The following is a 17,080-nucleotide window of genomic DNA, read 5'->3' as shown; positions in this document are numbered from 1 at the left end:
AAAAAAAGCTGCTGATGCCTCATGATTGCTCCCAAGAGCTGCCTGTGTGTGTGTCTGTCCTGCATTTGATCTTTGGAAAGAAGTCTTGAACCATCAGAGCAGCTGTCTTTTGCAAAGGAAGTTACTGCCACATCGATTTTAAGGACCTGAGCACAAAATTACTTCTGTTTCAAAGCCATAAAGTTTCATCTGCTACCTACTGAGCACAAAGTCACATGTATTAAAAATTCCCATTGTGGCAGAGTAATCGTGTTTCAGAGCATGAAAAGTGGACTCAGCTTCCTTGCCTCCCAAGAGGAAGAGTTTAACCCAAACAGCTCTTGAGATCCTTCAGCTCAAAGGGTAAAGGTGGGATTCACTTGTATTACATGACATTAAATCTTGGGATATGAACATGACCAAAGGTAATTATCATAGACCAGTTGTTACCATGTTTTTCTCTCTAATTCCTTTGCTATGCGATCATATCCTAAACCAAAATAAATCAAGCTTTTTCAAAAAAGGACAAAAGATACTACAATTAAGAAGTTTTGCCTAGGTTCCCTTACTCAAAGTGAAAGAATTCCTCCATTTTTCTTGAAAGAAAGTGACCTTTGAGAAGCAACCTTTCCCCTCTCTGGTTGCTACCTCACTTCACAGAAGCTAAAGATCAAAACGAAGGCTAGATGGAAGCATGGCTTGTATTACATGATACAAGTTCTGAAAGAAGTGAGACAGATTGTCTAGCAAGGAGTGGAACAAACTACAAAAGCAGGTATGTTGGGGGTGGTGCAGGGAGGGTGCCCAGCATACTTTTGGATGCTCAAATAGGATGTTGGACACATGGAACACTCAAGTACTTCACAGGCAAACTAAGGTCAGAAAATGAGACAGGTCACAGGTGTCAAAATGCAAGACATGAGAAACATAGAGCAAACTGGGCACAAAAAAGGAAGTAAAATCCTGCACCTTGATCCTCCTTTACTTTTGAATTAAATTCTACATGAAAAGACAAGTCAGCGAGGAAGGATGCAGACAATGAAACTATAGTCTATAAATGCTATATTCTAGATGCTGAAAATCAAATACAAAATGTAGCTAAACATACCTCTACCTCTAACTGCCCCATCCTCAGTAAACAAAGTGTCATATGATTATATAGATATATAAATAGAAGAAGGAAATAAGCAAAGGACATAAAGCAGAAAGCACAGCAAGCCATCAGGAGAAAAGTGCTATGCATATAAGCTATGGGAAGTATACTCATTTCAAGCAAACAACTTTTAGTCTTGATCTACCTTTCTTCAGCACCTTCAAGTTTAAACCAGGTGTCAGTCTCCACATTTTTAAATTGCAAATTACTTTTCTAAATCACTTAACAAATATCCTTGAAATTTCACATGCCAACAGCTCATTAATAGCTACAGTAAATGTAGCTCTCTGAAAAGAACCACAGATTTTACGTTTATTGAGACAGATAGCTGGCAGAGAGAAATAGAGCTCCTTCAATTACTATTTGGCAGAAGCTAACTTTAGTTTAAAATCCGTCTACAGGAATTTATGACAACACTGTAGTGAAGTGACTATTTTGAATAAGATTAGCTGCTGTTGATGGCAATGCTTGGACAGTGTTTATAAATCAAACTTAGAACTTAGTATTTTATAACAGGCCACTTCAAAACTATTTTCCATAATCACCTATGCAGTATATTATGATAAATGCAAACATGACTGGAGATTAAAAGTAATAAAATGATGTACACGAGGTAATGAGACTAGCAAACTATAAACAAAAACTTTATCCACAGAAGGTTTCTATACCCTGTGTCTAACTTAACTCAGATCTTTGTAGAGAACAGAGGATTATTCAAAGTAGCACACCTAGTATAAGCAGGTGTTTCAGTAACTCCAAATCATGTTTTCTTATACTCTGAAAAAAAATGTAAACACATGATACTTCAAGAAGGGACAACATGTATTGTTAAAAAGTGATACTCTGAATATTAACTGATTTTTTTTTGTTGATGAATTTTCAGTTATACTGTTACTTCAGTAAATCCATCTAGAAATGAGTATATTAAATTAGACATATAGTAGATAAAATTATTATTTTTTTTTTAAATTATGATGAATCTCTGGCAAGTTTTCTAAGACTGAACTTTTCACTTAAAATTCAAGTGGCATCAGGGAGGGGGTTTTCTACATGTTTTGGCATGGTTTTTTTTGCAAGAGTACTAACTTAACCATGTAAAGTGGATGTCCTGAAACACTCCCCTATTTATGGAGAAGGGATTGTAAAGCATACACTTTTTTTTTTTTTTTTCCCCAAGATAAAGATTTTAGACTGTGATTCAGTGAGGACATACACACTTTAAAACTGCAACTCTTAATAAGAGTGAGTAACACCTTCCCCTGACCTCAGCCAGCCCTAGAGTCAGAAATTAACACCACAGAAGAAAGGAATCAAATGTGGAAGGCTTCAATTTCACCATAAAAACAGAAAGGTGTGAATGTAAACGAGCATATTTAAATGAAAACAGTAATAAACAAAATCTGTATTTCACAGTTCTAATTGCCTATAAGTTTTCTGAAAGGCTCTTGGCCACAGCTAAAAATAGGCATGGATAAAAGAAATCAAGTTCCAGTGTCTAAGTATTATTACAGACTTTGACAGCCAATTAATATGAAAAATTGAAATAACAAAAGCAGCCCATTTAACAAAATCTGAGCAGTTTACCAGTAATATATACATTATGCTTTAAATCCAAATGTAATTATTTTATGCATTTTAGCTCTGCTTACTCTAAAACAATGTTTTAAATATCTTGGTTAGCAATCTAGTAGCCAAACTAAGAATTACTGTACCAAAATGTCTGAAATTAACATACCTTTATATATTACATGAGGTGTTTATAGTGATGTCAGTAAGATCTGTGTGAGCTGCACCTAAACATTCTGGTTGCCACTGTGGCAGAACACCCATCACATTTTCCAGTATTTCACTACTATGTAGTTGCACGTTTCTTTAAAATCATTACCATCTTAAAAGCTTTCTTTCAATGGAATCATTAAGCATCAAGTACTGCCTTGCTGGGTACTACCTCACTGTGATTTAAAATACTATAATATCAGCCCATTTAAGAACTTTTTTCCTTGCAGGTTTTGGAAGCTTTCCATAGGTTCTCAGAGTTCATAGTGCCTGAAAATTCATTAAGATTAGTTCTTAATCCAAAAGTCCCCCTCTTGATAAAACCTACTGTCCTCACTCCAGTCCAAGACATAAAGCCAGAGACTCTGTGGGCAGTGTAACAGCAACCTGAGCAACTCTAAATCTTATTTCATGCAACCAAGTCAGTGAACTAGTCTTGCAAATTTTGAAATCATATATGATTTCAAATTAGAAATAAATGCATGAAAAATTAATAGGTCCTTTGAAGGGCTGTAGGCAACAGAGATTACAGAAGTTTAATCTTGAACTGAAGAAGTTCAGATAAAATGAACAGCAGAAAACACATTATTTTTAAGCGCTTGGTATGAGACACAAGAAAAACTGACAGCATGTAAACTGCCTCTGGAAAACTTTCTTAACTGGGTGGCAGACACACAGGTGTGTATTACAAGAACTTCCAAAGTAAGGTAAGAGCTTAAAATTATGGTGTAAAAATAAACCACTCTGCCAACTTTTGGCAAGCACGTACTAACAATCAGAGATCTAAGCTCACAGCACTTTTGCTGCTACTACCATTTCTCAACCACCTGCCAAAACTGAGCTGGAGAAGAGGTCACAGGTTTCCCTGAAACTAGTCCCCATATATAGGCTTCTGTTGGTAACTAACAGAGCTATGATTTTACAGTTAAACACATAATTTTTTTTTCTTCCACACTTCAGGTCAAATTTTACCAAATTATCAATTTCAGTTGCATGCCCAAGTATTTGCTACAGCTGAACTACATAAATTTGTTTAACTTTAGAAAATGATGATGCATTTTAGGCTATGACATGATTTAGAAGCAGCAGGGTTGCTTCGGTAGTCCTAGTATCCTGCTTATGATCCTCCCTCAAAACCATACAAGCCCAGAAAACTGCATAACTGCACTAACAATGAGACTGAAAAAGTAGCAAGGGGACAGGAGGCAGCTACGATCAAGATCAGTGGCACTGCTGCAAAAAACAAAAGCAATAATCTGTATAATCATACCTTGATCTCACATGATGGACTACAGCAGGCACAGCAGCAGGTGTCTAGCACAGAAACCTCACACAATACATTTCATTTGTTATCTTCTAGAAAAACACAGACCCCAAAAGCTGCTGAGTAATGATGGATCATCTCAGAAGAGTTCTGACAATGTTAGTTTTAAAGTGATAGATGGGAGGGAGGGGTATTTTAAAAGTTGTCTTGGTCAGCTGGGACTCCAGCACTGGATCTCAAGATCGCCTTGGAAACCCTATCTCTAGACCTGAGTCACACTACTGCATTTTGCTGAGCAGGTGAACAAACAAGCCAAGGTTCAAAGATCCTTATTTTTTCTAAAAAACTGTGCATCGTAGTGTATTGTTACACAGCTTAAAAAACCAAAAAAATTAACTCTTAAAAGGACTCAATGAAACACACTACTCCAAGTGCTTCAGCAAATCCTTCTATTTCAACATGCAACAGAAGTACTTTTTGACTCAAGTGATTTCAGTGGTATTCTGTAATCTTCTTAGAAACTGATTCAACATGGGATTAAGAGAGGAAAGCCAATAAAAGAGTGCTGTGTAATCTCCTGTCTTATCAGCCAGATTTCATTCACCTTCTGATAACAATTAAAATGCAAAAACACTTGCAGTAACTTCTCTAGGCACTGAGAACTAATAAAAAACATTTTGTCATTAAGTGTTCATGGCTCAGGTTAAAAAAATCTCACAGAAACAGAACGGGATCATTACTGCCAGAAATACTAACAAAAAGAACTAAACCTGTGACCATTCCTGTCTATAGGAAAGGAGGAGCCACCAGCAGCATTTGTGACCACATCACTTCTGTTCTGAATTACCGAGCTAGGATGCAAAAACTGCCTGTTCTACTGATGGAAATAACACCCCAAAATTCAGATAGAGACAGAAGCATAAAATTACTTGATGCTAGATGTACAGAGAACACAAGCCCTGAAGGACACACTGACATAGACAGATACATTTCTAGCCACTTTAACTCTTAAATGGGGAAATTATTGGTGTAACTTACGAATCAACGTGAAGAACACTCTGGCCACTTCTGGCACATGCTGCTGCAACAATAGATTCAGGCAAACCTGAAAGGATACATGCAATTTTTATAACTTAGTTTGCTAACACATCTTAAATAGAAAAGAAATAATGTGAGTACTTGGCAAGAAACAGGCAATTAAAAAAAAAAGTTTAGAACGTGAGTCACTGAAATTTTGAATACTCTCATCCTACTGAAATATTAACACTTTTGTGTTCATTAACATTTTGCTATGACCCTCTTGAATGCAACACTTTTTTTTAATAGATGCTTGGCACATCACTTGCCAACACAACTACCTGAGTGAAAGCTTGTCACCAGTGCCTTCTCTAGACACCTTGTTATCATATACAGAGCATTTGCCAGCACAAGACCCACAATTTAATGGGACGCTTTGTAACTGTATCCCTCCTGATACACACAGATATCACCTGAAGGCATTCTTGTGGTTTGTTGTGTTTTTTTCACTTCAAAGTTTCTGACATAACATGAAGGCTGTGTAACAATCTATAGAAAGGCATTTTAAAATTAAGAAATTTATGATAAATGCTGAGTGCCTGGTACACTGTCCAAGGATACAATGGAGAGTGTGAGGGGATAAACCTGTTGGGATGGTGAATGTGTCCAGCAGAGTCCAGACAGTGCTGTCTCCTCCATATCATCTGCTGGCAAACATCTCTACCATGAACAGGTCTCAGAGCTGTACCTGGGATTTGCTTCCAATTGAACTAATAGGTTTGCTCCAAAAGAGTGCCTAGGAGCACACTCAACATTCTGCATGCAGACCAAGACCTAAGTGTAAATAGCAAAGGCAAACTGACAGTGCAGGTGTACTTTCACTTCACATCTATGGGTAATGTTAGGGACGGAACGAATCTGAGATGGTTGTCCTTCAAATGGCACCAAAAGCAATGCAATTATGCTCTGTCAAATCAGTATGTTTCTGCATCTTTAGAGAAGATAAGTAGTAAAAAAGAGGCTAGTTATATTTCTCTACCAGAAACACCTGCTTGCAATGGCACATGATACCACTTGGAGGTTTAATAAACAAATGAGGCTGTTCTCTAACTTCCACTCCCACTCACCAGATTTTTGCATGCACAGTTAGATGACTTGGATTCCTGACTAGATTCAGAAAAGATGTATAGCTCACCACCTTAAAGACTGTATGGTACTAGCTTTGCTGAAATCTCTTTTAAAGTGATCTACTGGCTGTTTAGGTAGGTAATCCGCTAAAGCAATTAAAAGTCCAAGAGACTGGTATCAGGAGCCACCTAAGCTAGGTATTCAATGATGGGATGAGACTAAACAAAGTGAAAGGAGTGTTTCACTGATCTGATTTACAGTACCAGAAGCAGCTGTGCTAGTACAACTGAAGAGACTGAACTGGAATTGGAAAAAGCAGGTGTGGTAGGGCACAAAGTTCTTAGGTGAGCTTCACATCAAACCTCACTTTCATGAGACTTTCAGGCTTGCTTCTTCAGAGGGGACACTGCCTTCAAACATGAATGGTCAGCACGGTGCCAATCTGATGATTCATTGAAAACACATAATGCAATACATTAAAGATTGCTGGACAGCTATTTACTACTTGTATGGTAACAGCTTTCACTTATCTAGAGTAAGAAGCTGTTAGACTCTAACGGTATATTTAGTACTCACCAACAGAAACAAATACTTCCAAATGGTTGAGCTAGCCTTTTTAATTCTAGAACCTAAAATGCTGTATAGAAAGCACCCAACAGGACCAGAAAATTGTCAGGGAAGTTGTAGCTCTTTTCCCAGAAAATTTGTTATGCCAGTCTTAACCTCCTTTCTATTGATACAAACTTCCCTGACAATTTTCTGGTTTTAACACTATTTTTGATGGCTTAAAAAAAGAAAATCCCTTTCTGAATTGATACAACAGCAAAGTTTTCCACTGCTGGCTTCCACAGCAAGCGAAGACTTATCATGTAATTAATCTCTAGGGCTAGAAAGAGGGATGAACTATTGTATCAGCTCCTGGGACATTTGCTTCACAGCCTAGAAAAGCTGATAGTCTTTAGAGTTGAATTTTTGGAAGTAAGAACTGAAACCCCAGACCATTCTGAACAAAGAGACAAGGGGAAAATATATAACTGCAGCACAGGCTTCAGGACTGTCACAATATCCTGGATGCACACAGTTTTATTATGTGAAAGCAACTCCACATCCAGCCATCCTCTGAAAGTGCTTATATACACGTCATGTCTCTCCATCTATAAACTATCTGGAATGGAATCTACAACAACTATTTTGTTTATAGTTCCTGAAAAAGGTTTTCTTTCCCTTATTTGGGCACAGAGAATATTACTCTGGAAATGGAATTGAGAAACTTGTTTCTCCTTCCTTATTGATAAAAGCCACTGAGAAAGTGTTGTAAAACATCACCAGTGCTGCCTGGCTGACCAGGACTGGAGTTATAGCTACTAGGGCATAACTGATTGCTTGAGGCTTGATCCAATTGATACTGTGTTGGAGGTCTGTTCTTCCATTAACCTTGGATGAAATTGTTCCCTGAATTAGCTTCCTCGCTCTTGAAAGCTGGCATCAATTTTCTTCACCAATCCTTTGCTTCCAAGATACTATGGCCCCTAGAGTACCCACTGGTAACAGAATGAGAAAGTGTAAGAAAGGCAAAGTCCACGCACTTCAGCTTTTGGAGAGGCTCTGAGAACAACTCAATGGAGTAAGACACCATTTGTTCTTCCATGACAAAACCTTGGTAAACTAAAGAAATAAGGCTGTGCTTTGGCACCAGCTTCTGAATTCTCTTCTCCAACAGAAATAAAACCACATAGAAAATAGGTAGCTTTGTCAATGCAAGTTACTGCTCCATGTCAGCCAGACTGCATGGCAGCTACTTTACAAAAGCCTTTGCCAAGAAAGAAGGCTCTGGTAACCAGACTATTATAATAGTTAGAGACAGTCCATGTTTACTCAAGGAAAAAAAAATAATTACCTTGGAAAAGCTTCCATAGAGAAATGGTAGAGATTTATTTAATGATAGCACATGAAGCTGAACTATCTCCTACAGGATGGTCCCACAGTTGTTCAAAATAGGCCCCCTTCAGATTGTTCAGTACCAGAGACATACACTTTTTTAGAAATTGTTCCTATTTAGAAACAGTTTCCTATTCTGAGTTTTGATTTGTCAAAAACTCTAAGCTGGATAACATTCAGATTTTGTAATATGTTCAGACCCGAGCTACAGGGCAGAGCAGACGCCAAAACTTGCTCACAGTGTGGTTTGAAGATAATGATTTACTACAGAATTGAAGTGATTGCAGAGGAAAGGCTCTATCCACAATATTTATTCTGAAGCTTCACTTACACCTAATGAGTAAATAAAGCTGGGTACCTGCAAACTGTTTTTCTTATGAAACTTACTTCCTACCTCTTAGGGAACAGTCAGCTTCTGTTTTGCCAGCTTAAGGGATGAAGGATTTAGCAGTACAACTTGTCTCACCCATGATGTGTAATGTTTCTGAACAGGCAGTTGAGGTATGATTTGGATCCAGTAACTTGGATCAAACAAACAGCAACATCTAAATTATAATCTATGTTCCCTTTTAGATTCTAAAAAGAAAAAAAAAGTTCTAAGATTGTACTGCTATCAAAATCAGTAATCAAATTACTGAATGATCAAGAGATTTGCCCTCTGGCATAACGCACTGGAAACGTCTGCAAGAGACTCCACAACTACTTCAGAAACAGCTGCAGCACCAGAATGAAGGAACCCAGCAAGCAGGCAGCATAACCACTAGGTTTGTGACAATCTCATGATGAAGGGTAGAGTCCCCTTTGGACAGCACTGGTTAGCACTGCCAGCTGTCTACACATGATCTCTATCACAGCCTTCTTGGATACATAAGAGGCAGATTAATCTCAATAAATCTTACAGATGTGGCTGCTACAGGCTGACCTTGAAATCTACATCTGGTTGTTTCCAGCAACCTCTGACCAACATAAAACGTGAATTTCTGGACCTTCCCTATGGGGCAAAATCAGCCATACTTTCATTTTCACCAATAACGTGTTTTACAAGTAAATAAGCAAGAATTAGAGGAATTAGCTACACGTTACATACACTTATAAAGATACTAATTCTACTTTCAGTTTCAATACAGCAAAATTAAAATTAGATATAACTGCTAAGCTAGAAAGCTCTTCAGCTTTAAAAGCCAACTGATTTTAAAAGCTTTACAAAATAATTAAAAGTTATAATTCACCTCTGTGTAATCACAAATTAATTTCAGGCTTATACATTGTGTCCCTTCAAATGAACAGCTATACAAAACTCTATAGCAAATCACTGCCTCTTCGAGTGACTTCAAATGGATACATTCACTGCCCCAAGCAATTCATAAACTAAACAGTTTCATCTGTGTAAAACCATCTTAGTTCCCGAGTTGTTCACTGTAAACTATTTCCCAGTCATCCAGCTGATAAGCTTTTTTCCACAATTACCCAAGCTTCATCTTGAAAAGGTTTAAATGTTTAATTTGCTTCACTGTATCTACTAAATAAATCACAAGTGGCTTTTTCATAATAGAAATTGCTGAAAGGAACTATATTTAAAATGCTGGAACATAGACCATTTCAAAACAATCTTCCGGAGTCAGACAGTTCACCAAGTGCAATAAATTTTCTTTGCATCCAAATTTTTAAGAAGAGCAGCTGATTCTGGAGAGGTTCGTAACACAATCTTCATGGTATGTTTTCCATTTATGTAGAACTTCAAAGGTATTTTATAATTCATTTGCAAATGAAGTGCTTATATTATATATTTTCAGTAAAAGCTAGCTAATAAAAATTGATAATAGGTTTGAGTATTTTTATTATATGCTTATATTGCAGAATAGTATCAGAAAATATGTTTGCATTACAGAACATGGTAGTGATATAGAAATGACACCCACTAAAACAAGTAAGAAACTACAACTGGTCAAGAAAGGAGCCACAAGTTTCTTATCTGTGTATCATCAAAGTAACATGGCAATGAAAAACAGGGAGTTCATAGCTGGTACAAACAGACGTTACTTAGAAAACGAACAAAAGCATGTATCTTTTTCTCCAAACAAACATTTAACTTGTTACTAAAAGTCATGCTCACATCAAGCAATGTTTTCTGAAGAGGAAAAAGAAAAATCTGCAAGAGAACGCACTTTCTGAATTTGCTTGCAAGTTATAACAGCCCAGGAAAATGAATGTACCTAAGAGCTAGGTAACAGTATGAATGCACCACAGCTTTAGCTTATTACACACATCTAAGGATTGTATCACTGGATGTGATACACTGCATGTTGTCCTTGTGTGGCAAAGTTCTGATGTACCTCAACACCTCGCCCATGCCATGTCTAAGACACTGAATCAAGGTAATAGATTAAAAAAGTACTACCTAGATCCCTTTTTGAACTACAGGGGAAAGCAGATTACTTCAATCTGAGGAATTCAGTTAAGTGGAAAGAAAGAGTTGGGTTACTTTTCACTTTTAGAGGGCTACCTTTCAGTAGAAGGGTAATTTAAAAAGAAATATCAAATCTTTGTACTTTCGTAGAAACAAGTGTTATATAGATAAGTATATCCCCTTAAATCACATCTCTTAAGGAAGACAACAGGTAAAATCTAGAAGATTCTTTGTGCCTTAAAGATAAAAATAAAATGTTATTGAATAATAAGGGTCTGTAAGTAGTCTTCTCTAGCCCCTACTACTGCTATATAAGTCTAATCTTTTCTTTACAACCAATAGCAGCAGATAAAGAAAAGCACATACATGAAAAGATCTGTATAGTAAAACACATTGGTTTATTTTTAAACAAGCTTTCTAATACTTTCACTTCCTTGTCTGCCTCCCTGTAGGAAGATAGCTCACTCTCCTTCCTCCTTACAAATTTTTCAACATTTCATAAAAATAAGGTTTTAAAAGTTTCTTTTCCTACATGAGTAATTCCATAAAGTTATCTGTGTATACAGGATCTCAAAGAATGCTTTGGGTGGCTCTAGAGCAACCTCAGTGCACCAGTGACTTACAGAGTCTTCCAATGGATTGCATGACCAGCTTTATGACCATTTTCCAAGCAGTGCAGTGACATTTTTCTACTGGGGATAGACAAATGTGGCTTTTTGATTACTCCCGATTCCCATTAGCATTTCAAACTACCTTGCTCAGACTTCTGCTAAAGGAGTTTTTCACCTTGATAAGCAGATGACCTGCTCTATTTTTTTCACAGTAGGATCACAGGAGTACTATGGTCTCTTATTTTGTAAGATCAGCAATATAATCTGGAAAACCTGAGGAATACTAACAGGCTGAGAAGGACAACAAAAGGTTTGCAAAATAATGAGTTTCCTTACAAGAGCAGTGAGGGACATTTCACAGTACTTGGGAAAGAATCCCATCTGAGGTATCAGTGGGAGTTCAACCCTCCAAGAAGGCTGTCAGAGTAAAAATTCAGAATAGAAGGCATACCAGAAAAAAACCCTCAGTTTAAAAAAAAAAGTCAGTAAGATGACTCTATGTTTACAGCCAGTATGTTTACAGTCAGTATATTTACATTTGGAGAACACCAAAATAAACAAACAAATATATATAGGGAGGGTAGGGGGGGTGTGTGAGGAAAAAACTGTGAATCACAGAATTGTCAGAGTTGGAAGGGACCTCTAGAGATCATCCAGTCCAATACCCCACTAAAGCAGGATCACTTGGAGCACATTACTCAGGACTGCATCCAGGTGGGTTTGGAATGTCTCCAGAGAAGGACACTCCACAGCCTCCCTGGGCAGCCTGGCCCAGGGCTCTGTCAACCTCATAGTAAAGAAGTTTCTCCTCATATTTAATTGGAACTTCCCACATTCCAACTTGTGCCCATTGCCCCTCATCCTGTCACTGGGAATTACTGAACAGAAGCTCCATCCTCCCTGCATCCCTTAGATACTTACAGGCATTAATGAGGTCTCCCCTCAGCCTGCTCTTCTCCAGGCTAAGGAGTCCCAGCTCTCTCATCCTTTCCTCATCAGGGAGAAGCTCCAAGCCCCCAGTCATCTTTGTTGCCCTCCCCTGGACTCTCTCCAGCAGTTCCCTGTCTCTCTTGAACTGGGGAGCCCAGAACTGGCCTCAGTTCTCCAGATGTGGCCTCACCAGGGCAGAGTAGAGGGGGAGGATGACCTCTCTCAACCTTCTGGCCACACTTCCTTTTGCACCCCAGGATTCCACTGGCCCTCTTGGTGAGATGATACACTGCTGGCTCACGGATCATTTACTACCTACCAAGACTCCCAGATCCTTCTCCTGGGAACTGCTTTCCAGCAGGTCCACCCCTAACCTCTACTAGTGCATGTCACTCAGTGTGCATTTTGACATACACATGGACAGGTAATGACTTACAAATGAGAATAATATGGGTCTATTTCCTCCTTCCAGACATCAACATTGTAAGTCAGTGCCACAGTATTAGCCCAGAATTACCACTGACATAAAAAAATACCCAGCTTCAGCTGGTTTTCCATCTTGCTTTTCCATCTTGCTTTTCTTGTAAAACTCTAAATAGCTGCTTATGTAAACTGAAGATTGTATTATTACATAAGATAATGTAACCGGAATATCAGCCCAGAAGGTGTATTAGAAAACATTTTAAGCACATCCTAAAACTACCCTGCAACAATAGAAGCATTAGGAATTATTCATTTTTCAATTTTTTAAAAAAATCAATCTTCAGTGTTAACTTCACAATTCACAACTATAACATTTACGTTCGTTTTTCATGGTATTTTTTAAAAATTGTATTAGTATCTGGAAGTGATTTTTCCTAACACTGTACTTACATAAGATAAACATAAAGTACTTATACCACTCCCAGCATATCGAACAATAAATAATACATTCTCCTGACAGGACTTTGATGACCTGGCAAAGCCCGAGTGCTTTCAGCCAAAATCATATGAAACCATAAATCACTCTTTATTTTATAGAATATTTCAAAATGGATTCCTGCTTTCTACCTTGAAAGTCATTTCATGTGTTATTTATAACCACTGAAAATCAGAATGGAAAGAAAATTGCATAGAACTAGAAAATTTACTGTGACTGCTTTTATAAAGAATAACTCCTTTTTGGAAAAAAATTAGAATTACTAGCAGACAAAATTGTGAATACAACCACCTTTTAAAGAGCCATATCCTGTATTTTAGAACCTCACCAGCAGTTAATACAGGCCTTCTGGAGTATCAGGACAAGTTTAAGAAGTTAAGACTGAACATACTCCAATCAACTGAAGAAATTCAAATATAAGGATGACCCCACATCCACACCACATACCAATATGTACAGCCATGTTGCAAATTTTTGCACTTCCAGTGGTTGCTGCCATAAATTCATAATTGCTGCATGTTTTGCTTGCAAATTTTCCTATCTGACAACTGCCTAGAGACAAAAATTCTGCCCTTAGCTCCTCAAGAGTGTCACTTTCAAACAGATGACCATTTTTTGAGGCAAATACTGACCATGTTTCCTCTCACTATAAATGTGCCACTGTTTTAATGCCTGCACTAACGTAAAAGTTGACCCCACAAAAGCTTATCAATAATGAACTCATTTAAATAAAGATGACTAATGCCCACCTTGAATTCCTCCAGGAAGCACTTACATCAGCCCCCTAAACCTACATCCCACAGGCTTTTAGGCAAATAAAAATCACTGAATATCACTTTTCCCACAATTGTAGTGAAACTGTTGCTGCTGAAGCCACCAGGCACAGTATTTTTCTACTACACATCCATTCTCCTCTAAACTTGCCCATGCAAGAAAGTGTTTAATCTGGGTTAAGGAAAAGTAGTATCTTCAATAAGATCATTTACTTTTGTCACAGAAATATCGATGAAGTAATTGAACCTAAGCATTAAATGGTCTAAAATTCAGTGTGAAGTTCCATTGTCATTAAGCTTACTACAGGGAAACAGTTTAATGACCCTGAAATAAAAACAAATTCAAATCTAATGTTGCCACTTAATCTAATTACTAAAATTATCAAATGTACAAATTATAAAACCAGGAAAAGCAGAAAACAACGCAATTACTACTATGAAGTTAAAAAGACTATTAACACAAACATTCTAATTACTGCAGTATGACAATTAAATGTCCACAGGTATGCTCAGCACCACTTGTACCATTAAAAAAACAAGTTGAAGACAAGACTAAGATATTCCCTCAGGAGCCATTTTCCAGAACAGAAAGATCAAAGTTTTATTTTGAATAATCTGCCATACTAGAGTACCTTAACACAGATTTTAAAAGAAGTCAGTCAACAGCCCTAGTCAACACTTATGTATGTTCTTAGTAAAATGGAATGCAAAGAAAAAATAATGCCCAAAAAGCAAAATTTGGAAAATCTTGGAATTAGTTATAGCAGTATTGTCTCAAGGTGGGCACAAATGCCTTCTTTAATACAAAATCCACCACCACCAAATATGGCCATATTTCATAGGAATAATTTAGCCCATCAAAGCTCTAGCATCACAAGCTCATAGCCAAGCAGGGAAGACCATATTTGCTTGGTGTTGCATGACCAGCTATCACTGGCACAGACAGCTCAGCCAAGGTGCTTTTGCTGGTGAGCTGCCACTTTTGGGTGAATTCTTCTCACAGCGTGCCTAGATATGCACAAGCTCTTCAGCCTGCAACATCTTATCATCAACCATGGCTCCTCTGCAGTGAGCAGCCTGGTGGGACTCAATACACACACACCCAGCAAGCCCAGTGCATCCCTGTCCCTGAGAGATAGGCAGGGGGGACAGGTAGGGGGGACAGTTCTCCTGCCAGCAGGAGGTGCCTGCCAGACCCCCAGCCTAGGGGCTGCCCCAGCAAGCTGGGTCACACTCCTTTAGGAAAGCTCCAGAAGAAAGATTTGGCAGCAGGTTTTTATTCTTCCGGTGGAATCATGAAATGATGAAGTGTTATTTATGTAAGTACTAGTCAGCTCTTTTAAAGAGGTAACACTTTCACTAGTAGCTGGAATAGCACCCTTAGTGGTTAGAATAGCTAAACACCCTAATATTAGTATTACGGAATCCCAGACTGGTTTAGGTTGGAAGGGACCTGAAAGATCATCCAGTTCCAACCCCCTGCATATGGGCAGGGACACCTCCCACCAGCCCAGGCTGCTCCAAGCCCCATCTAACCTGCCCTTCAACACTGCCAGGGATGGGGCAGTCACAGCTTCCCTAGGCAACCTGGGCCAGGCTCTCACCACCCTCACAGGAAAAAATTTCTTCCTAGTATCTACAGAATCACAGAATCATCCTGGTTGAAAAAGGCCTTTAATTCCTCAAGGCCAGCAAAATTCATTTTATAAACCTCTGAGTCTCTTTTAATTTTCTATAGCACCGCATCATCTACATAAACTCTCTTTTTCTCATGGCAATAAAGAACATATTATCCTCAAAAATCACAGAAGTAATGCAGTGTTTAATATTTCACGTTTTTAGTTTGGTACTTTAGCCTTTTATTGTTTACCAGGCTTCTCATATACTCAAATTATTCACAAACCTAAACACGTTTTCAAATGTCAGATTCATTACTAGGGCTTCCAATCCATACAACAGGGTTAAGTACACAGAATTTGCAGAAGAACCTTAATTTGGTATTTTTAATACTTACGGTCAACAACAGGGACAACATTTTTTTATAATCTCTCACAAACTCCAGAACTGAATCAGACATCCTTGGAGCAATTATACATGCACTGTAAAAGGGATTGCTTTTTTCTGGTAAACACTGGAAACAGCAGTTGCACTAAGAAATTCACTTCTTTAATTCCAAGTTACTAGAAAAAAATAATTAAATCGGAAGTAATACAATTTGACAGATAAGTGAACCCCAAAACCACAGTTCTGGATTTCACATGGAAAACTACAGTATTCAGAAGTGTCTTCCCCTTCATGCTCTAATCAACATCCTGAGCTGGCCATGGGAACTCTTCATAAATTAAAAGAAAATATGAGTGGAAATTTGGGAGCTACAAGGAGTAATGTATGTTGACCATTTAAGACTGGACCTCAATCCTGAATTCAAGGTGGGGGGCTTATCAAGATGACTTTGAACCAGGACACTGTCACTGGATTCTCCAAAAGACAATCTATTTCAATATTTAAATGCTAGTATGATACACAAACAGCAATTACCTTACATCTGAAAGAATATTTTAGAAGTTTTCTTGTAGTTACAGTGTTGTGGCATGTTTCAGGGAGACATTCAAGACCTCCATCAGTATTCACCTGACCAGCAAACAGCATGATCTTGTATAGGGTATAGGAAGTGCAGGCAGTTCCAGAAAGTTTAGAGTTAAGTATGTGCAATTATTCTACCTTATCCTTGCTCATACACTGAAAAATACACTTCAGTAAGGAGGATTTTTTAAAAGTTTTGGGTTCTTTGTGAGCAGACAAAGAGATGAGAGAAAACTGAGAGATCAAAGTTCTTGTACTGTGTATACAACTGAAAAAAGGGATTGCCAGCATATGCCATAAACACTGCAACAAACCCAAGTTTCGCTCTTCAGAGCTATTTTCAGTGCACAGAAGTGAGCTCGAGCAGCAGGGAGGTATTTCAGAAGGAAGGGCTGCTAAGGGCGGCAGAGCCAGCCAGGCCTTTCCTCAGGCCCAAAGCAGCGCCCGAGCCCAGGGGTGGAGAAACAGCGCCCGACCGGCTGCTGGCTCACAGGGACGGGCTCCATGGAGATCCCCTCCCAGTTAACGCCCCGAAACACATCTACCTCCGTGCCAGCCACCTCTATTAAGCACATCTTGACAGTCTCAGCAGCCACCCTAGC

General features: G+C 38.3%; 1 protein-coding gene across 1 annotated transcript in view; it reads right to left on the bottom strand.

Annotated features, from left to right (window-relative positions):
• Nucleotides 1-17,080, bottom strand: part of CHM (choroideremia (Rab escort protein 1)) — a 63,024-nt gene that overhangs the window by 45,581 nt on the left and 363 nt on the right. The window contains exon 2 of the mRNA XM_009996603.1: nucleotides 5,211-5,277. Within this exon, the coding sequence (XP_009994905.1) occupies nucleotides 5,211-5,277 (67 nt within the window). The remainder of the gene's footprint in view (nucleotides 1-5,210; nucleotides 5,278-17,080) is intronic.

The sequence above is a fragment of the Chaetura pelagica genome, unplaced genomic scaffold (genome assembly GCF_000747805.2).
Source record: "Chaetura pelagica isolate M959 unplaced genomic scaffold, ChaPel_1.0 scaffold103, whole genome shotgun sequence".
Lineage (NCBI taxonomy): Eukaryota > Metazoa > Chordata > Aves > Apodiformes > Apodidae > Chaetura > Chaetura pelagica.
Note: the sequence above shows the minus strand (reverse complement) of the source record. Positions and strands in the feature narration are given on the sequence as shown.